At 38.3% G+C, this 22,343-nt stretch overlaps 1 protein-coding gene across 1 annotated transcript in view; it reads right to left on the reverse strand.

The window, feature by feature from the left end:
* Positions 1–22,343, reverse strand: part of ZCCHC4 (zinc finger CCHC-type containing 4) — a 61,048-nt gene that overhangs the window by 2,899 nt on the left and 35,806 nt on the right. The window contains 7 exon segments of the mRNA XM_081218551.1: positions 1,729–1,873; positions 2,388–2,439; positions 3,890–3,965; positions 4,211–4,332; positions 11,782–11,882; positions 13,447–13,597; positions 18,242–18,314. Of these exon segments, the coding sequence (XP_081074677.1) occupies positions 1,729–1,873; positions 2,388–2,439; positions 3,890–3,965; positions 4,211–4,332; positions 11,782–11,882; positions 13,447–13,597; positions 18,242–18,314 (720 nt within the window).

Below are 22,343 nucleotides of genomic sequence, written 5' to 3' on the forward strand. Positions count from 1 at the left end.
CATTTTTTAGAAGTAGGATAATGTACTGATAAGTGATGATTTAGCAAATTTAATGAAGTATAATCTCTTGATGGCAAAGTCAATGAAGCTATGCATATCTGTATACAAAATTTAAACAAATTTTCTTTGGTTTGTCCACTCAGAAGAACTAAACATGAACCAGATTTCACTAGAAGATACAGTAAACAAAAACAGAAAGAAAATGTTCATTTGTAATATGAATAAACAAAACTTTCCAGAGATAAAGTCTCTCAACAGTGATAAACTGAGTATAATAAACTGATTGTTTTATTTTGCCTTAAAATTAAATTGACCTAGTATTTGTCCTCTAAATTATAGGTATTTATGTAACTGATAAAATGAGCTCTAACCACAAGAGGGAGCCAGCATCATTCCAGATCACAACCAAAGGAAAATTAATACCAAGGAAAACCAAATTAACGTGACAACTATAAAACATATAAGATGAAAAGATCTTTTATGTCATATATACTAAAAAAGCTATTAAAATTATTTTTTACTATTGTAAAGAAAAAACTTTGCATTGTCAATTTCATTGTAAATTTTTTTTGAAAGCAGTATCTGAAGATCACTGTTCACAGTTTAGGAGTCTTCTCTAAGAGAAGAAAGTAATACTATTTAAGAACTATCAGGTATACCACATCCTAAAGAATTTGGTCTTGAATTAAAATTGATAAAATCTAGTACTAAGAGATACTACATGATTTCCCTCAATGAAAACAACATATTACTATCAAATAGTCAGGGCTATTTAAGAACCAACAAAGAGCCTACATTGTATTACCAAAATGCAAATTCAGTTTCCACGTGTCATAAGATCACAGAATCAAAGGCTGGGCATGTTGTTTGCAAGCAGAATTACATTGTAATAGTGCAACAACCCCAGATCAGTCCTTTATTAGGTTGTATTCTATTCTTAAAGCTTTATAAAAAAATATTTTATAAGACTCTTCAATACACCTCTTTAATTAATTTTTTAAATTCCACTTCTACCCTAGATTACTTAGTGGAAATAATTATTTAAAGTAAATTTGATAAAAAGTAATGGAAAAGGTAGTTTAAATACTAGGCAGAATTCAAATGGCTGGGCTTTAATGGAAAAAAATGATTTCTACTGACCAAAAAAAAAAAACAAATGGAAAAGAATTCTAATGCAATCACAAGTAGCTACTAAACCATCAGATACTTCTAATAATAATAGATGGTTTTTTCATCACAAGTCATATGATAGCTCAAAATTTTTATCCTGATCTCAACGGTCATGTAATGTTAAACTTGGCTATCTGGTTTTCACATCAGTAAAACAAGAGGACTCAATAGCTATAATCCCTTCAGTTTAAAAGGAAAAAAGTGTAACATTCAAGTTAGCCCAGTTGAAATACCAATAGTTTTTCTAAATATACTATTGACATTGGTATAACTTTGCTCTGAATTACACGGCTATATTACACAAATATATAGGAAGTGAGTCACTTTCTACCTTATATTTTGATTATTTTCATGCCTTACCTATAAAATTTTAAGCTCTTTGACTCACCTTCATATCCTCCCTCTCCCTATCTATGCAAACAATACCTAACAGTGAAAGCAACAATTAATTTAGCGTTTAGCATTTCTGGATCCTCTGATTATTGTGTACTTCTGTGGATTGCTCTGTACAAATATACAAGGAAAATTTTTTCTAGTAAATAAAAGAATTCAATTAACTTGTTAACTTTCTTAGATGTAAAGATGTTAGGACAAGTACTCCGTTTATGATCTAATTCACCACAAATAAAGCAGCCATCTTTAGGGCCGTTGCAAGAATGATCTGGAAGAGCACAGTGATTGCAAATGTTACAGTGGATCCAGGCTGTAAAATAAAAATTAGGTATTAGAAGAGGTTCATTTAATATAATTTTTCATTTGATTAACCTTTATGATAAGGAAGCGTGAATAGTGTTTACTTCAAATATTGTGATTGCTTTGCATAGCTAATTATAATTTGGCTAAAGAAGCCAAGGTTAAGAGGTTGGAATCCCATGTAAACCAGCTAACTTCTTTCTGATACATGGCAACAAATTCAGCCCTTCTGCCCTGAGTCATGAGCTTAGAGCCACTGACAAAATGGGGGCTGGCTGAGTGATACAAAACCCTGTTAAAACAAGCCAAAGCAAATCCAACACTGAAACAGGGTAAAGTCATGTCTCTCTTTGAAGGAGAGAACGTACATTTTGGCAAGTGTAAAAATTAAAAAGCAAGTAAATTAATGCAAGTCTCTATATTAATTTTTTCTTTTGTAAATACAGTTAAATAAAAACCCTATTTAGATGAAGAAAAAGTCAAATATTTTCAGAAGATCTCAAACACTAAGTCTGAATACTTACAAGGTTTTACACACTTTTTGCAGAGAAAGCAATGATTCCATTTCCTGCCATCCTACAAAAACAATTTTAAAATTAAGTTTAACTTGTCACTAAAAATCAAATTTCCACAATTAAAAATTAAAATGTCTTATTAAAATCTGTGTAAATTATTCATTCCTTATTTCTCACTTTCCTGGGCTTTACTATTAAGTACTTTGATTTTAATTTATGCATTTCTCTACTCAACTCAAATGCCTCCTTGATGGGCCCCAATCTCCTTAACTCTAAAACTGGAGGATTTATCTAAATGATCTTGAAAGTCCACTCCAGATCGAGCAACCCAATCTGCAAAAAGAAGGACTCAATGAAAATTTCAAGAGAATTAATGATTCATAGTTTTTATGTGTCTAGCTGGTATAATCCTTAATAACATTCATATTTGAGAACTTAATGTAATTTAGAAGGATAGAGGTTACTATTTGGGTAATTTAAAAACTGTGAAATAAAACATAACTAAAAAAGTACATGAGATGCATATGTCCAGTTTAATGAGTATTATAAAGTGAACACTGATGAACCCAACAAGTCAAGAGACAATATCATCAGTACTCTAGACACTTCCCTACATGCCCCTTCCCAACCCAGCATTCCTCCTTCCCCACTGAGAAACGCCTATCTTGGTTTTTGTGATGGTCACTTCCTTGCTTTTGTTTATTTTTTCCACTTACGTGTGCATCTCTAAATAATAAAATTTTGTTTTCCTCATTTTGTACTTTGTATGATCTGAGCATAATTTTTTTTAATGAAGAATACAGATAATTTCTAAACTAATTGGAAATATATAATCAGATGTGTTACCATAGTTAAAAACCTGTATAACCAGTAATATAATTATAAAGTTATAAAAAATGTACTTTCCAATAGTTATAAAAATATAGCCTTTCCTCTGGAGAATAATATGTGCGTATCAGCCAACTAAACTTCACGTTCTTTCTGACTGGATTTAGTTAAAGTAACTGAGTAACCTAAAGGTGATCCCACCTTCCTAAAAAAATAACTAGGAGGTATGTCCCCTGTAGTCCTTCCTCATATGTAAAAAGCCCTGTCTACTAGTGCTGTGAGGAGTAAATACACAGCACATGTTATTAATTACTGCTTCATCAGAACAGTGATGGTATCTAATAGTTCAATTCCTTATTTGAAACACCTTAATTTTGCCCTCAACAAAATTTAGCCCTTATTTAGTGCCTTATTTGAAACACTAATAATTTTAGCAGTCATACAGTACCATATAAAAATAACTCAAATAGTTGTTAATGATGATGAAGGCAACTAAGTATTTTTAAAAGCCTGCCGTACTTTATAATTAGAGAAAAAATATTATATTAAAATATAATTAATAAATGATAATACATTAATACAAAGTATATTAACAAAATAACATTAAACAAATGTAATGAAACTAGTGACCTAAAATAAAACTAATATGTTTGAGTAAAAACACATTCTAAAGAAAACTGTACCTTGGATGTGCAAGAATTACAGTGTTCACAGTGCTGATTCTCTAGAGAAACATATCGTTGACACAGAGGGCAAAATCTAAGGAGAAAAGAAAAGACTCGAAGAAATCAGCTACATATACTTATTGAGATTCACAAGGTAGGAAAAAGTTCACAAGGCATTTGTTACAAAAGTTCGGTGTAATTCAAATTAAATTCAATATAACATTATAGGCCAAATTTAAAAGTAATAAAAGAACTACATGAGTCAATATGAAAGGCATTTGGTGTTAGATATATGGAACTTTATTTTCAGTGACTTGTGTACTTCAAGGTCTCTCTTACCTGTACCCTTCTTCAACAGGAAGGATTATTTTGTTGGGTGGGATATTGGTGAAAATACGCACAGGAGACTGTTTCCGTCCTGTCTTTCCATGTTTATAAAGTGCATGATTATCATAATCTACCTAGAAAGTTTAAAAAAATTAAAAAGGAAAAATTTCTCAAATGAGTAAACATTCGTTAAGATTCTTTAACCAATAAATGAACAAACTGACGCCAAGATACAAATTAAATCAGAGTATTTAATAAGAAGTTCTCAAAAGCAAGAGTTTACCTATTAATCAACAGCCTCAGAGGGGCCTCTATGAGAGTAAAATTTCATTATAAAAAAGGTAAAATTTGTTATGACACATTCATGTTACCTAGGATTCTAAAAACAACTCTAATATTTTATCCAATGCAACAGACTTTGCAGGAAAGGCTTTTATGTAATTAAGACTTTAGCTTTGGGCATTAAAACATTCCACCTTTGATGATCTGTGCCAGCTTGTATAGGGCTTTTCATTTTTTGCCTGTGAAATTCACTGCATGTCCGTTTTCCATTCCCCAAGGCTCAGTGCATCCTCAGTGTGGCCCTCCACCATCACTCTCTGACAGAGCCAGGTGTGGGGGCCAGGCAGTGGCTCTGCCACTCACTTTTTATGTGACCTCAGGCAAGTCTGCATCATTTTCATCTGGAAAAGGAGGTTACTGATACTTACCTTAGAGTTGTTATGAAAGTTAAATGAGACAATGTATGTAAAACACTGAATTCAGGACCCGGCATATGGTAGAGATAGATAGAAGGATGGAGTGCAGGGGGAAATCTATAACTATAGTTGTTTTCCCCACAATGACTATTTCAAACATTTACTTCTCTCCTCAAGATCCCTAACTCAACTTTCCATTTCTGTAGATTATCTGGAAAGTAAACTGAGGCCAACAAGCATGATTTCTATTAGCTTCTTGCTCCCCTCTCCTCCTCCACCCTATCATCCATACACATTCTCAATTTGGTTTTAAACCTGCCATGAATCCACCTGGCCACTAAGTCCATCCATCTTCAGATCAGTAATTCTCAAAGTGTGGTGTCTGGATCAGCAACATCAGCATCACCTGGGATCTTGTTAGAAATGCAAATTCTTGCCCCACCTAAGACCTAATAACACAGAAACTCTGGAGGTGGGACCCTGCAATCTGTTATTTTTAACAAGCCCTCCTGGCACACTAAAGTTTGAGAACCACTGCTTTACATGACCCACAAGAATACCATGAGATTTTTATAAGGTTAATACAGGTAGATCACAACTTTCAAGTAAGTTGTAATAAATTCTTTAGATTCTAAATAAGGTTACACTTAAGAATTTACAACAGAACTGACTTGCAAAGTAGCTATTTAATGAGAGAATTACAAAAATGTAAGGAATCGGTGACAGTGGAAAGAGAGGCCTTTAATGGGAGGGAGACTGCTAAGCTCTCTCCGTGGCTATGCCAATGCCTTCTAGACTTACAGGTGAACAAATTTAGGAAGACTGATTTACAAGCTTCAGCAGTGGGAAAAAAATAAGTACAGGATAAGGAGACTCAGCTAAATGAGAGACAGTGGGGAAGAAAAAAAAAAAAAAGCCCTAGGGCGTTCGGCATGTAAGCACACACAGTCCAATGTGGGGAGTCCACAGCCTATCACAGAGGTGTAAGAGCTGGTGTGGGCTCACAGCCGGCTTACATAGAACTGTAATATCGTAAAAAGGAAAGGAGACGAAGTTAGATCACATTTGAAGCCCTCCATTCAGCTGCTACATTTTAAGAGAGACATTAATAAAGCCAGTTCATTTCTATTGAAAGTAATGGGAATAAATAGGGCTTATAGTTTAACAGATTGGGGGTGTTTATTCAGAAAAGAGAAGACAGGGAGGACCTGACAGCTATGTTATAACTGAAGGGGTATCATGTGGAATAGAAATTAGGCTTATCCTTTATTGCTTCGGAAAACAGAAGTAGGACCAATGGTTAGAAGTTAATAGGGAGCATATTTTATCTCCATATGAGAAAATTTTCTAACGATTAGAGCTATTAAATAAATTGAGTTGCCTTGTAAGGCTGTAGGACTTTGCTCAGGGAAAGCATTCAAGTGAGACTAGATGACTGCTTGTCATGAATTTAGTGGAAAGGATTATTACATTGGGAAGTCAGCCTACGTTAAGGCTATGCATCTTTACAACTTTAAAATTCTATGAATATACGTTACCTATTAGAGGCTAAGATACAAAAGTAGATTTTACTTCAAAATCACTGTAAAATAGTACCTTAAGTAGTTTTCTTTTAAAATAATTTAAATTCATAATTTTTCCCTAATGCACCTTCTCTATGTATTCAGTAAATATATGGTACCATATTAAATTCAACAAAGATTTTTTTTTTTTTTTTTTGCGGTACGCAGGCCTCTCACTGTCGTGGCCTCTCCCCTTGCGGAGCACAGGCTCCGGACACACAGGCTCAGCGGCCATGGTTCACGGGCCCAGCTGCTCCGCGGCATGTGGGATCCTCCCAGACCGGGGCACGAACCCGTGTCCCCTGCATCGGCAGGCGGACTCTCAACCACTGCGCCACCAGGGAAGCCCAACAAAGATATTTTGAACATTTATGAGTGTCATGAGAAAAAAAATTCTTCCCAAGAGAATCTTACGAAGATTTTCAAATGCTGGAAAAGAGTATCTTAGAAAGATTTTTAGTAAATGGAATAGTCCATGCAATATAATAGATAGCAGATGGAAGAGAGGGGAAAAAAAAGAATTTCTTTATGGTTACCTAAGGAGTCAGAGAATGTGTGCGTCAGGGAGCTGGTTGATTACTTGATTTTGCATAACCTAATTGAGATTATTATTATTTTTAAATGTGGGTTTGTTGTGCTAATTAACTATAAACATATGGTATGTAAAATGCATGCTGCTAGGGTAAATTAATGTACCTCTAACATACATCCATATTTCATAGCTTCATCCACACAAATAAACCTCCTATGGAAGTGCTGTAAAGCAAACACAATTTTGCAAATTGCGTATCACTAGTGGTAGAGCTGATACACCATTTTCCCATCATTATCCCTGACATTTCACTCACAATGATGATGAGAGGCATTTTCGAATAGAAAATTTCTCCCATGGAACTGATTAATGTGATGAAGTACTGTATAGAAATGAGGGAAAGCACAAAATCTCTGCAATTCCTAACTTTTAATTTTATCTATACACAAATTTCTTCTGCAACATGAGACTGAAACTAGTTATACGGAAAACAAGACATTCAAGTCAACAAACATTTATTATTCTGCACCTACTATGCTCCAGGTATCATGCTAGGAAACAAAGCTTAAATAAAACAGAGTACATGTTTGTATTTTCATAAACCCCTAAAGTGTGTTCTGTTTAATTTCAATATATTCAAAAGATTCCAAGTGAACTCTTCAGCTCCATCAATCAACTTCTACCATAGCAATAAGGTTTTTTAGACACACCATATTCCATGTAACCTCTTATTTTAAATATCATATGTACAGATATATACATATATGTGTGTGTGTTATTCCTCATCACTTCAAATCCATTAAATGTTTTATGTTTATTGTATATTGAATTTTGAGAATTTCACGTGTCACCTTATAATTTACAATCATTTCTCAGAAATTCCTGTCAAAACCTCTTCATTTCTGAACATGAAACCAGATTCAAAAAACAAACGGTTTTCTAAACAGGATGATTTTTTAAAAGACAGCTTTAGAAAATAAGCAAAGATCTCTGCTTTTAACAATCCAGACAAATGTCCCAGATTAAGCAGAAACAAGAGATCATAGCATGTTCAAGGTGGAAGGGAAGTGAGAAGATCTAGTTCAGATATGGTAAATACAGGACCTGAATGCCATCACTCCCTGACCCTGACCCTGTGGCAGATGTCACTAATCAGTCACGCTACTCTCCGCCACTGAGCCTGGTGTTCTCAACAAATTCTCCAGAAAGTCACTACCAATTTATCAGGCTTAAGTCTAAAAGTAAAACTTATCTGGCATCCTTTTTCTGGTTCAGTCATTTTATTTTATAGGTAAGGAAACAGAGACCTGGAAAGATAAAGTGACTTCCCTCAAGATTATATTTAATCTTCTAAAAGGCAGTGCTAGGACTCAAACTTCTTCTGACTCTAAATCAGAATTTCTTTTCATTACCAAATCCTTCCTTTATAATCTGCCCTTAATAAAGCTCTTGGTTTTCTAGGTCTTTGATAGCTATTTTATTCTGTACTCATCAAGTGCTTTATCAGTGAAGAGTCTACATGATTTATAGTTTATGAAGATTTGAGGCATTTCCGCCTTCCTCTTACCTAAAAAGTATTTCCAAAAAAAGAGACTTAGTGATTTTTTTTTTTTTTTTTTTTTTTTTTTTACTGCATTGTGGTTTCGGGGCTTATAGTCATCTCAGGCAAAGTCAGAAAGAAGGCCTAATCAAGGTCTATGGGAAAAGACCTGTGAAGGAGGAGAGGAAACTTTCAAATTTTTCATTTGATGAAGGTGGCTATTATAAAAGGAAAAAAATTACCACAAAATGAAGTTAAAGTAACAAAAGAAAAAAAAAAAGAATGCAGAAGGCTCGGAAAGGATAATAATAAGTCCAGAGAGAGTTTCAAAAAAAAAAAAATACATGAGCCATGGTCACTGAGCCTGCGCGTCCGGAGCCTGTGCTCCGCAACGGGAGAGGCCACAACAGTGAGAGGCCCGCGTACCGCAAAAAAAAGAAAAAAAAAGTAGAAAAATCATCAAAGGGGAGGTACAACAAACAAAGTTTACATATACCCTAGGAGATCTGGCAAAATCAGTATCTCTCACTGAGCATGTAATGGGCAGTAGTGTTCTTATCTTTAGTAGGAATCATGAAAAATGAAGATTTTTTTTGTTTTATAGGTTTTATTCTAATTCTTCTTCTCAAAGGTTGGCTTTCTCTTTATTGGAAAGACTGCTTTTCACCCTGATACACATGGCCTAATTAGAACCTTTTCCACCAATGCACTGAATCATATGATTACTTTCAGTAAGCTTGGACCTTGGAACTAGTTCTTAAAATTAAAACTACAGTACTTCCAAAAGTTCTTTCCTAGTAATACAGGCTGTCTAAACAAACAATAACTGGTTACTACACATTAATAATCACTCTCATCTGCTTTATTCTGGATCTGCCTTCTTCTGCCTCCTCACCAATTGAAACTCTTGCCCAGAGTGAAAACTCATCTCTAAATGTGGATGAAACAGTTTTCTGAGGAAAGATGTGTTTTGCAGTTAAAATCATGTGTTTTGTGACATAAAAATTGAAGAAAAGTTTTACCCCCACTCTGGGGCCATCTGAATGATGATTATAGTGATGGTTACGACAATGCTAATAGCAATAACCTTTTTTCTATATTTGCTGTGTGTCAGGGATGAGGCTAAATCTTTTAATGTATTATCTCAAATAATTCTTAAAACCTCATGAAGCAGATATATTATTACTATGCTCATTTAACAGGTAAGATGAGTTTCAGAGAGTTAGATAAAATGTGTAGGCCTAGCTAGTAGGTGGCAGAACCAGCATTATAACCCAGTTCCTTTTCAACTCCAGAGTTTGTGCTCTTTTTCATTCAAATATTCATTCAACATGTACAGGGCACCTACTACATGCCAAACATTGTACTAGATGATTATTCACTGTCAAAGGCAGCAGGTGCTCCTGGAAACCAGGAATAGTTTACTTAGTTAATGTCTTTAGGATATGTCAGCTATCTCTACATTGCAAATGTCCATATTTGAAGCATCCTTCAGATAAGAAACAGAAAACTGGATGCCCTAAAAAGGAAAGTAAACCAGCTTTGAGAAGATATATGGTATGGATTTGCCTAAAGCAGAGCTCAAGAAGTCAAGGTTAAAATGACTTGTGCTACACACTTTTGGAAAGGACACTGTTAATATGGTTCAAGAGCCATAAAAAAGTCCATTAAATCTGATAACATAACTTTTATAATTCTATTTTAGTTTTGGAAATTTATTTTAAGGGAGTTATGGAAAATATGGAAAAATTATATGAATAAAAGATGTTCATGGCAGTGTTATTTATAGTACCTGAAAGGTGGGAGCAACCTCTAAGTCCAAGAAGAGAATGATAACATAGCCTATTAATGGAATAATTTACTTATTAAAAGCATAAGATTATGTAGCTACATTTTAAAATATACACTTATATAAGGCACCATGAAGAAAGCAGAATTCAAATTAATCTTCTATGATTACAAATATGTAAACGTGTTTTTTAAAAAGACTGGATGTGAATACAGCTGACCCTTGAACAGCATGGTTTGAACTGCGTGGGTCCACTTATACGTGGATTTTTTTCAATAGTAAATACTGAACCAAAGTTGGTTGGATCCACAGATGTGAAACTGCAGATATGGAGAAACCTCACATACAGAGGGCTGATTATAAGTTATACACCAATTTTCAGCTGCACCCGTAATCCTCCTGTTGTTCAAGAGTCAACTGTACCTCAAAATTATAATATTTGCTATGTGAGGTAGAATCACAGGTAGGATATGTCCCCTCATTTCTGGTAACACTGTTTCATTATTTCTAAATAATTTTCATAATAGTGTATATCTTCAAGACTAGAAAGATTAGAACCAAGTGCTATAGGGAATTATACCCATTATCTTGTAATAACATATAATGGAATATAACCTGCAAAAATATTGAATCACTATGCTGTACACCTGAAACTAACACAATATTGTAAATCAACTATATATAAAAAAAAAGAAACAAGTGCTATCTTGGAACAACTAGTGAAGACGTTTACAGTTCTAGAGCTGAAAAGCCTTAATCAGAGGCTAGTCAACTGCTCAGAAAAATCAAATAGAAAAATTTCATTACAAAAGTGGAAGCAGTGCCCACTTGGTGACCACACACAGTGATGGCAACAACAGGGTTAACCTCAGAACCCAAGGAAATGAATCCAGGAGGGTGGACATTGAAACAGAAAGAGCTGAAGGACAAGGATGCAAAGGAGGAGGTCCGGTCAGTCTGCCCTGAATCAGCACACCCACACCTCAGCATCTCTGCTTCTCTGACACGCCACAACCTTGGGCACACCCCTCCTTAGAGCTCCTGGCATCCTCTGAGCAGCAAAGTGAAGTGTACATGGCATTCCACCCACCAGAAAAAGCAATTTACTTCTCTACAACCTCTGAATGGAGAAAACCCATGTTCATAATGATGATCTTGGGGTGCTGCACAATCTTCTGGTGATGATGAAAGATCAGATCACTTGGTCTAAAACCTGGCTACAGTTCAGAATCACCTGGGAAACTTGGTAAAATATTTTTTCTTAGGGCTTTACCCTCTGGTTTTGCTTTAGTAGGTTTATTTTGGTACCTAAGAATCTATATTTTTAATAATATAGTTTTAGTGTTTCATACATCTTATAGTGTTTGCATTTACTAAAATTGATGAATCGTCTTATCAGAATATTTATTTAAGCAGAATATCCATTCCCCAACCATGTCAGAAAACAGAATATTTACTATACCTGGTAATCCAGCATGCAGAAGCTTGGGAAAAACTGACAAATTCGGGATTCAAAAAAATAGGGAAAAATCCAGAATATGGGTAGTTCTTTGTGACTGTTATCTAATGGATCACAAAAAAAGAGAAAAGAAAATAAGAAACTGATGTTAAAGAAAAAAATAAAGTAGAAAGCTGTTACTGAAAAACATATGGTATTGGGAGAAATTGTAATCCTTCAATACATTTAAATCATACAAACGAAGAGATGATTTACCAGAGTACCATTTACAACTTGACCTTTCCCAAAAGTCAATGGAAACATTCTTTTATATCTAAACACAGATATACATGGTATGTAAAATTTATCTTTACATGCATATCACTATAGTCTAGGTAAAGGCAAAGATATTACAAAAAAAGTGGGAGATAAAAAATGAACATCACTTTGAAGCACAAAGGTGGTTGTGATATGGTAGAAGGAATCCTGGACCAAAAGGCAGAAGGCCTTAGGTCTGAATCTTAGCTCTGCCATAACTCACTATGCCAGTTTTCAGGGTGAATCTATCTTTTCTGAATCATGGAAGATTCTTATGAACAATTTTATCCAGATTAATTTTTATGAGAGACAGGGGACATAGCTATTAATTACAGAGCACCTGATACAGGCTAGTACAATGCTAGGTACTTTCTGTATGTTATCTCCTTAAATAACCCCTGGAGTTAGATGTTAATACAGTAATCTCATTTCACAGATGCGGAAACTGAAGCTTGCAAAATTTAAGCAATTTGTTCAAATTCATGCAGCTAATAAGCAGCAGAATCAGTTCAAGCTCACAAAGCTTTTTATTGCTTTCCCAACAACAATGACTTTATCCACTCTGATAAGTAGACTTCAGAACCAAAAATAAGTGGAATACTTAGCACTGTGAGTCATGTTTTAAATTTCATTTGCATCCCGTCCCCAAAGCACACTATTTATATAGCACAATTAATGGAGAAGCTTGATCACAAATTCCTGACACTCTTACATTTATCAACTTGCAGGTTGGAAACTGAAAAATGATTACACTGTCTAATTAGATAATTACATAAAATACTTTGAAGTCCTAAGCCATTTTAAGCTGAACATCCCCCAGTCATTAACCCACTTCTCGGGCTGGGTATCCATGTGACACTGATAACCACTGTTAGGCTACTGGACAGCCAACCTTCCCACACAAATCTTGGCACAGATTAGAGCTGTGGACCAGGAGCTGGGTGCCCTCCTAGAGTTCTGGGCAAGACTTTTGGAAGAGGAAATGTAAGGTCTAAGAGGGCAGAGATAAGTGTCTGTCTTGTTCACCCTTCCACTCCCAGCACCTAAACAGTACCTGGAACATAGTGGCCATTCAGGAAATATTCACTGAAGAAATGCCAACAGTTCACTGCTATTCTTCATAATGTCCCCTTATGCTCACCAAAAACAAATACTTTACCTATGAGCCATTTTTAAAACACATGAGTAGAATAATACAAAGTGTATCATGACAATAAAGTTATTATCAAATAAGTCTATTTTTTAAAAAAGAAGAGAATGCAAGACATGTATATTTTATCAGTGCTCTGATTCACTGAGCTCTGCTAATATTTGACAGGAAGTATATACATAGATACATGTTTATTTTGCAGTAAGTAATAAATTACACACCTTGGCTTTGACCTTCTTTCCACATAGCAATTAACTTCTTGAATGTAACAGCCAGAGGTTCAACCAAGCCACCAAAAGGAGGATCTGTCACCATAATGACTCCTTCACCTTTATCTTTCTGTAAAAATGCTCTGCATACTTCAAGGGCAGCCTGGAACAAACAGAAATTCATTTCTAAATTAGGACTAAAGGGAGGTACTTCATCCTATTGGGAGGAGAACGCATTAGGCTCAGTCTCACTCTTCGGACTGAACTTCACCCATCCTGCCACCCCAGAGTCCCTCAGTGACATCCCGAAGCCTCTCTCATTCAGCCCCCGTAAGATTTTATCTTTGGGTTCCTTGATAAGTGGGTTTTTAAAACTGAAAATTCAAACACCATCACTATCAGAGGGACTACACATTCAAATGGTTAAATTAAAAAACTAGGGCCTCCCTGGTGGCGCAGTGGTTGAGAGTCCGCCTGCCGATGCAGGGGATACGGGTTCGTGCCCCGGTCTGGGAGGATCCCATGTGCCGCGGAGCGGCTGGGCCCGTGAGTCATGGCCTCTGGGCCTGCGCGTCCGGAGCCTGTGCTCCGCAACGGGAGAGGCCACAACAGTGAGAGGCCCGCATACCGCAGAAAAAAAAAAAAAAAAACAAAACTAAATTTAGTAACCTAAAAGAGAGAAACTCATTACCCATGAGGACTATCTAAAATGCTAAATTCAATTCAACAAACAGAAGCAAGTACTATGCTAAACACTGGAGACACAAAGACGAATAAGACATATTTTTTCCTGTCTGGTTTGTCCACCACCATAAGTTCAAGTTAATGAGAGCCAAATTACCAGTTAAACATGCACACGTTTCTGATGCCAGGTAAATGACAGGCATATTTGAACATGCAAAGTAAATAAATGAAAGCTCACAAATAAAGCTTATCCAGGCCATGAAACCATGCTACTAACACATTTTCCCAACAAGTTGACGTGTTTTTAGTGATTGCAAAGTTAACATTAAAAACTGTCTAGGAGGGCTTCCCTGGTGGCGCAGTGGTTGAGGGTCCACCTGCCGATGCAGGGGACGCAGGTTTGTGCCCCGGTCCGGGAGGATCCCACATGCCGCAGAGCGGCTGGGCCCATGAGCCATGGCCGCTGGGCCTGCGCGTCCAGAGCCTGTGCTCTGCAACGGGAGAGGCCAGAGCAATGAGAGGCCCGCATACCGCAAAAAAAAAAAAAAAAAAAAAAAAACTGTCTAGGATATTTATCACTTTTTTGCTTTGGGAGAAGTCAGTAAGAGACAGACCTATAATATTAGCTCTAATCTACTGACTTTGTAGTTGCTTTCAAGTACTTATCTATAAAAGCAAATCAACACTTACAGTATACAAAATGGCAGAAGATTTGAAAGCTTAATGGCATTTAAACTTTAATAAACCTATATGTACTTTATAATAAAATATATATTGTTCTACTATTAAATCAACTTAGAAGACTCAACTGATGAAAGGAAAAAAATCACAACATCCTAATCCCTTTTCTCTAGTAAAGTCTTTATTAACTTCCTCCTGAAAGTCCTACAGCAAAGGATGGTGTCAAGAAGGTTAACCATTTTTCAGGTGCTGCCTGGCACTTCCCTAACCTGCCTACACGAACAAGCACTAAAAGTACAGATGATGTGACTGAAAAACCTTCAAATTCCTTAGAGTAAACCAGCTATACTCCAATACAAATTTTAAAATTAATTAATTAATTAAAACCCCTTAGAGTTAAAAGTAGAAAAAAGAAAATAAGTAAGTGAACGAGGCCTGAACTCTTAACCAAATTTAAAAAGAAATTAAAGAATATCTTCCCAGGTAAGAATCAATGGTGGGATGTCCCGTCCTAGGTTTCTGAGGGTCCTAATGTTGACCACCTATGGGAAACAGACACTTGCTTATGCCACCAAGGTTGACAATAACTTAACTCTGTTCTTCATCTCAGTCATCAATAAAAAAGTGCTCGGCATTTTAAATAGCCACCCTCTGTACACATTTTAACCACCTTACCAATAAGGCATATGACATTTTTTATTACCCAAAAGACTATATTACTTGCTATGAAAAAAATCCTGTGCAGAAAACTCCTACTTTTTAATCCCATGAACTGTGAAGAGCTTCTGTGCAGTGGCAGAGGCTTAGATCCTCAAAGGCACTTGGTACCTCAAAGGCTTATATGCCTTCACAGACACCTAGTAGACACTTAAATGCTTTGGTGATTGATTAGTAGATGGTAATCTCTACTGAAAACCCTGACTCTGTAAGTAGGTAGAAAAAGGGGAGACAGTAAAATCATTAAACAATAGTTTTCTGTAGGTCACTCTCTACTGTTGCAGTGCTATTTAGTGGCTGCTCCTAAAATACAGAGAAAGGAGAGCCTGAGCTGGATGACTGTTTTCTTCTGTGAAACAGAACATGGAGCTCAGTCTTGGCAGCTTATTCCAACCATTATTCTAGAAACTTGTAAGATAATTCTATAAACTCTTAATAAAAGTTACATAGAATTTCCTAGAAAAGGCTACTTACATGTTACTTTCTTAAGATATATGAAATTGCTAGCCAACTCTTCAATATTTAAATGTAATTTTACTCGTCTTTATTGTTCAAATTAAAAAGCAAAATCACGGTCTGGAATTAAAACAAATAAACAAATACCTGACCCACTACTGCAGCATCAAGCAGTAATATGAACTCAGTTCCTTCCTCAGCTGTGTCACCAGTGCTGACAACCCCCCTGAGCTCAAAGCCCCACAGTTTCAAGAGACCACACTGGACACTTGCACGTCGATGCCGTGCCAGCCCCACAAACTCAACACTTCCAAACGTCACTTCCACACTTCCCTACTCTCTGTTTTGAAGAATGGAAGATGAATCCAGGTCACAGCCCCATGTCATCTTTGACTTCACCCCCGGTACACTTATCACCAAGTCTTCTTTTTTTTTTTTTAAATTGAGGTATAATTGACTATAACATTATATTAGTTTCAGGTGTACACAGAGTAATTACACCAAGTCTTCTGGTTTCCATCTGGGAAATGCCTTCAGAATCCACTTCTTTCCTCTCTTTTCCCCACTGTCACTGTCCGAGATGAGAAGCCCCTCTTCATCTACTGTCAAGCGATCTTTCAATTCCTTGTTCTTCACGCTCATCTGATCAGTTCTCAAATTCTAGTGGTTATCAACCACACAAGCGCTTTGGGAAACAGTGAAGTCTAATTCTAACTGTTATTTACTTCAATACTTGGTTTTCATAGCTTTCGCAGCTGAAAAATATGTATCCCCATGCTAAATGGATTCTGATGGAAGGAGTACATCACTGGCTATACTTACTAAATCTCATTTTTCAATGAGTCTCATTTTTTCAATCCCAACCAACAATTTAGAATCTATTTTCATTTCCTGAATGCTTAGTTTTTTAGTCTTGCTTGGTTTTCATTCTATCATTAGCTAATATCTTAAAGCACAATGTATACTTAAAACATGACTCACAATTCTTTAAAAATTGATATATACCCATCACATATATGTATGGATATGCTTCAAGTAGTCTTGATAATTTCAAACATTTTTGACCAACCTCCTGTCAGGTGTGATTACTTGGTTGGTTATAGATTTTATTTTGTAATGGGACTGACAAAGAGCTCAAATTAGGAGTAGAAATATCAGCTCTGCTATGTTGTTTATTCACAATGATGTTATTAACATCATATTGAAAGAAGATTTTTTAAACCACTCTCCCTTTTTTATAAGGTTATTTTTTTTTAGAGTAGTCTTAGGTTTACACCAAAATTGAGAGGAAGGTACAGCAATATCCCACATACCCCCTGCCCCACACATGGATAACCGCTCCCACTATCAACAGCACCCACCAGAGTGGGACATTTGTTAAAAGTGATGAACCTAAACTGACACATTATCACCCAGAGTTCATAGATAGGAGTTAACTCTTGACACTGTCTACTTTTTTTTTTTTTTTTTTTTTGCGGTACACAGGCCTCTCACTGTTGTGGCCTTTCCCGCTGTGGAGCACAGGCTCCGGACGCACAGGCTCAGTGGCCATGGCTCACAGGCCCAGCCGCTCCATGGCATGTGGGATCCTCCCGGACCGGGGCACGAACCCGCGTCCCCTGCATCAGCAGGTGGACTCTCAACCACTGCGCCACCAGGGAAGCCCGACACTGTCTATTTTTTAAGGATTAGTTTAATAAAACCATAAATCCCCTTAACTGGGACATGAAATTTATCAGGAAGGCAGACAGCAAACAACTAACCACAGAATTATTTAATTAAAGGATCATAAATCTACAAAGGAGAACCTGACCTTGTCTAAGGGTCAGGAGAGGCTAAAGAAAGTGACTTGGAACAGGGTTCTGAAGGATGAGGTGATATGAACAAGGCAAAGAGAGAGTAGAAGGTGGAGGGAACAGCATGGGCAAAAGCCCCTGTGGTGGAAAGGCCAGTTTGAGATGAAGGTCATATGTCCTGAACACGAACAGCAAAGCAGGAACAGGGAGAGGACAGGCTGGAGAGTGGCAGGGGTCAGATCACAAGAAGCTACGTGAGTCTTGGTGAGAAAGTGGCTCTTCACCCAAGAAGCAGTGAAAAGTCATGAAAGATGAATAACATGATCACCTCCAGGTGCTCAATACACACTCAGTGAATGAACAAAAATAAATATCAATAAATGGTAAAAAAGCCACCATTTGCTCTTGAGGGACCCTAGAAAAATAATGAAGGAAATACTATAAAAGAAAGAGATAACTGTCATAATTCTTACCTTTCCATCAAAGAAGTGATGGTTAAACATGTTGTAATGGCAAAAACTATCTTCCATATAAAACTGTGAATACCTGTAAGATAATTTGTTTATTACTGCAGTTACTTGTCTGGTCATTGTTATACATAAATAAATAAATAAATGTAAACTAAATTTTAAAACTATGAAATCACACCTTTAATAAAATCAATTTCATCATCCTTTAGTTTTTTGAAATAAAGAATACTTTCCCAAAATCTCAAGAAGCCAGCAACAGTGGATGAATAAGAAACTTAAATTATGGTCCCAAGTTTAATAAGCCAGTGGCGAAACTACAGAACACTCATATATAAAAAACACATATCGGACCCCGGAGGAAGATGGCGGAAGAGTAAGACGCGGAGATCACCTTCCTCCCCACAGATACATCAGAAATTCATCTACACGTGGAACAACTCCTACAGAACACCTACTGAACGCTGACAGAAGACCTCAGACCCCCCAAAAGGCAAGAAGCTCCCCACATACCTGGGTAGGGCAAAAGAAAAAAAGAATAAACAGAGACAATAGGATAGGGACGGGACCTGCACCAGTGGGAGGGAGCCGTGAAGGGGGGAAGGTTTCTACACACTACAAGCCCCTTCGCGGGCGGAGACTGCAGGTGGCGGAGGGGGAAAGCTTCGGAGTAGCGGAGGAGAGCACAGCAACAGGGGTGCGGAGGGCAAAGCGGAGAGATTCTGGCACAGAGGACCGGTGCCCTCAGGCACACACCAGCCCGAGAGGCTTGTCTGCTCGGCCGCCGTGGCGGGCGGGGCTGGGAGCTGAGGCTCGGGTATCGGCTTTCAGTCGGAGCGCAGGGAGAGGACTGGGGCTGGCGGCAGGAAGAGAGCCTGAAGGGGTTAGTGCACCACGGCTAGCCCGGAGGGAGTCCGGGGAAAGGGTCTGGAGCTGCTGAAGAGGCAAGAGACTTTTTTCCCTTTTGTTTCCTGGTGCGCGAGGAGAGGGCATTAAGAGGGCTGCTTGGGGAAGCGCCGGAGACAGGCACGAGCCGCGGGTAAGGCACGGACCTCGGAGACGGGCGTGGGCCGCCGCCGCCGCCGCTGCCGCCGCGGCCCGCCGCCGCCGCCGCCGCGGGGCCTGTGTGCGAGCGCGGGTCACTGTCCGCCCCGCCTTCCGGGGGGCCTGTGCACCCCGCCACTGCCGGGGTCCCCGAGACCCCGGGACGGCTTTCCCGGGAAAGCGCACGGAGCGCCACGGGCTGCTGCAACGTCACGCCGGCCTCTGCCGCCGCAGGCCCGCCCCACACTGCGCGCCCCTCCCTCCCCTCTGCCTGAGTGAGCCAGAGCCCCCGAATCAGCGGCTCCTTTAAACCCGTCCTGTCTGAGCGAAGAACGGACGCCCTCCGGCGACCTACGCGCAGAGGCGGGGCCAGGTCCAAGGCTGAGACCCGGGAGCTGTGAGAGCAGAGGCAGGGAAATCTCTCTGTGCAGCCTCGGAGGCAGCGGATTAAAGCTCCACGGTCCATTTGATGTGCCCTGCGTCTGTGGAGTGCATGAATGGACAGCGAATCATCCCAAATTGAGGAACTGGACTTTGAGGAGAAGATTTAAGACTTTCCCCCCTTTTCCTCTTTTTACAACGAATTATTCCAAATTAAGGAGGTGGACTTAGAGAGCAAGATTTCAGACTTCTCGCCCTTTTCCTCTTTTTACAACGAATTATCCCAAATTGAGGAGGTGGACTTGGAGAGCAAGATTTTTGATTTTTCCCCCTGCTCTCTTTTTGTGAATGTGTATGTGTAATCTTCTGTGTAAGATTCTCTCTGTATAGCTTTGCTTCCACCATATGTCCCAGGGTTCTATCGGTCCGGTTTTTTTTTTTTTTTTTCAATAATTACTTTCTAATTTTAATAACGCTACTATATTTCATACTTTATTCTATTTTACTTTACCTGCTCTTTCTTTTTTTCCTACTCTCCCTTCCTCCCTCCCTCCCTCCGCTCCTCCTTTCCTTCTTTCTTTTTCTTTCCTCCCTCCCACCCTTCTTCTTTCCACTTTCTTTTTCTTTCCTTCCTCCCTCCCTCCTGTCTTTCTTCCTTTCCTTCCTCCCTCCCTCCCTCCTTTCTTTCCTTCTTTCTTTCCATCCTTCCTCCCTCCCTCCCTCCTTTCTTTCTTCCTTCCTTCCTTCCTTCCTTTCTTCCCTTCTTCCTTTCTTTCCCTCTCTCTTTCTTTCTTCTACTAATTCTTTCTTTCTACTTTTTCTCCCTGTTACTCTGAGCCGGGTGGATGAAAGGCTCTTGGTGCTGCAGCCAGGAGCCAGTGCTGTGCCTCTGAAGTGGGAGAGCCAACTTCAGGACACGGGTCCACAAGAGACCTCCCAGCTCCACATAATATCAAGCAGCGAAAATCTCCCAGAGATCTCCATCCCAACACCAGCACCCAGCTTCAGTCAACGACCAGCAAGCTACAGTGCGGGTCACCCTATGCCAAGCAACTAGCAAGGCAGGAACACAACCCCACCCATTAGCAGAGAGGCTACCTAAAAACATAATAAGGCCATAGGCACCCCAAAACACACCACCAGACGTGGACCTGTCCACCAGAAAGACAAGATCGAGCCTCAACCACCAGAGCACAGGAATTAGTCCCCCCCACCAGGAAGCCTACACAACCTACTGAAACAACCTTAGCCACTGGGGTCAGACACCAAAAACAACGGGAACTACGAATCTGCAGCCGGCAAAAAGGAGACCCCAAACACAGTAACATAAGCAAAATGAGAAGGCAGAAAAACACACAGCAGGTGAAGGAGCAAGATAAACACCTACCAGACCTAACAAATGAAGAGGTAATAGGCAGTCTACCTGAAAAAGAATTCAGAATAATGATAGTAAAGCTGATCCAAGATTCTATTTCCATGATCCATAATCTTGGAAATAGAATAGACAACATGCAAGAAACAGTTAACAAGGACCTAGAAGAACTAAAGATGAATCAAGCATCGATTAAAAACACAATAAATGAAATGAAAAATACTCTAGATGGGATCAATAGCAGAATAACTGAGGCAGAAGAACGGATAAGTGAGGTGGAAGATAAAATAGTGGAAATAACTGATGCAGAGCAAAATAAAGAAAAAAGAATGAAAAGAACAGAGGAGAGTCTCAGAGACCTCTGGGACAACATTAAACGCACCAACATTCGAATTATAGGGGTTCCAGAAGAAGAAGAGAAAAAGAAAGGGACTGAGAAAATATTTGAAGAGATTATAGTTGAAAACTTCCCCAATATGGGAAAGGAAATAGTTAATCAAGTCCAGGAGGCACAGAGAGTCCCATACAGAATAAATCCAAGGAGAAATACACCAAGACACATATTAATCAAACTGTCAAAAATTAAACACAAAGAAATCATATTAAAAGCAGCAAGGCAAAAACAACAAATAACACACAAGGGAATCCCCATCAGGTTAACAGCTGATCTCTCAGCAGAAACCCTACAAGCCAGAAGGGAGTGGCAGGACATAATTAAAGTGATGAAGGAGAGAAACCTGCAACCTAGATTACTCTACCCAGCAAGGATCTCATTCAGATTTGATGGAGAAATTAAAACCTTTACAGACAAGCAAAAGCTGAGAGAGTTCAGCACCACCAAACCAGCTTTACAACAAATGCTAAAGGAACTTCTCTAGGCAAGAAACACAACAGAAGGAATATACCTACAATAACGAACCCAAAGCAATTAAGGAAATGGGAATAGGAACATACATATCAATAATTACCTTAAATGTAAATGGACTAAATGCTCCCACCAAAAGACACAGAGTGGCTGAATGGATACAAAAACAAGACCCATATATATGCTGTCTACAAGAGACACACTTCAGACCTAGAGACACATACAGATTGAAAGTAAAGGGATGGAAAAAGATATTCCATGCAAATGGAAATCAAAAGAAAGCTGGAGTAGCAATTCTTATATCAGACAAAATAGACTTTAAAATAAAGACTATTAGAAGAGACAAGGAAGGACACTACATAACGATAAAGGGATCGATCCAAGAAGAAGATATAACAATTGTAAATATTTATGCACCCAACATAGGAGCACCTCAATACATAAGG

Source organism: Mesoplodon bidens (assembly GCF_964165515.1).
Source record: "Mesoplodon bidens genome assembly, chromosome: 1".
Taxonomy (NCBI): Eukaryota; Metazoa; Chordata; class Mammalia; order Artiodactyla; family Ziphiidae; genus Mesoplodon; species Mesoplodon bidens.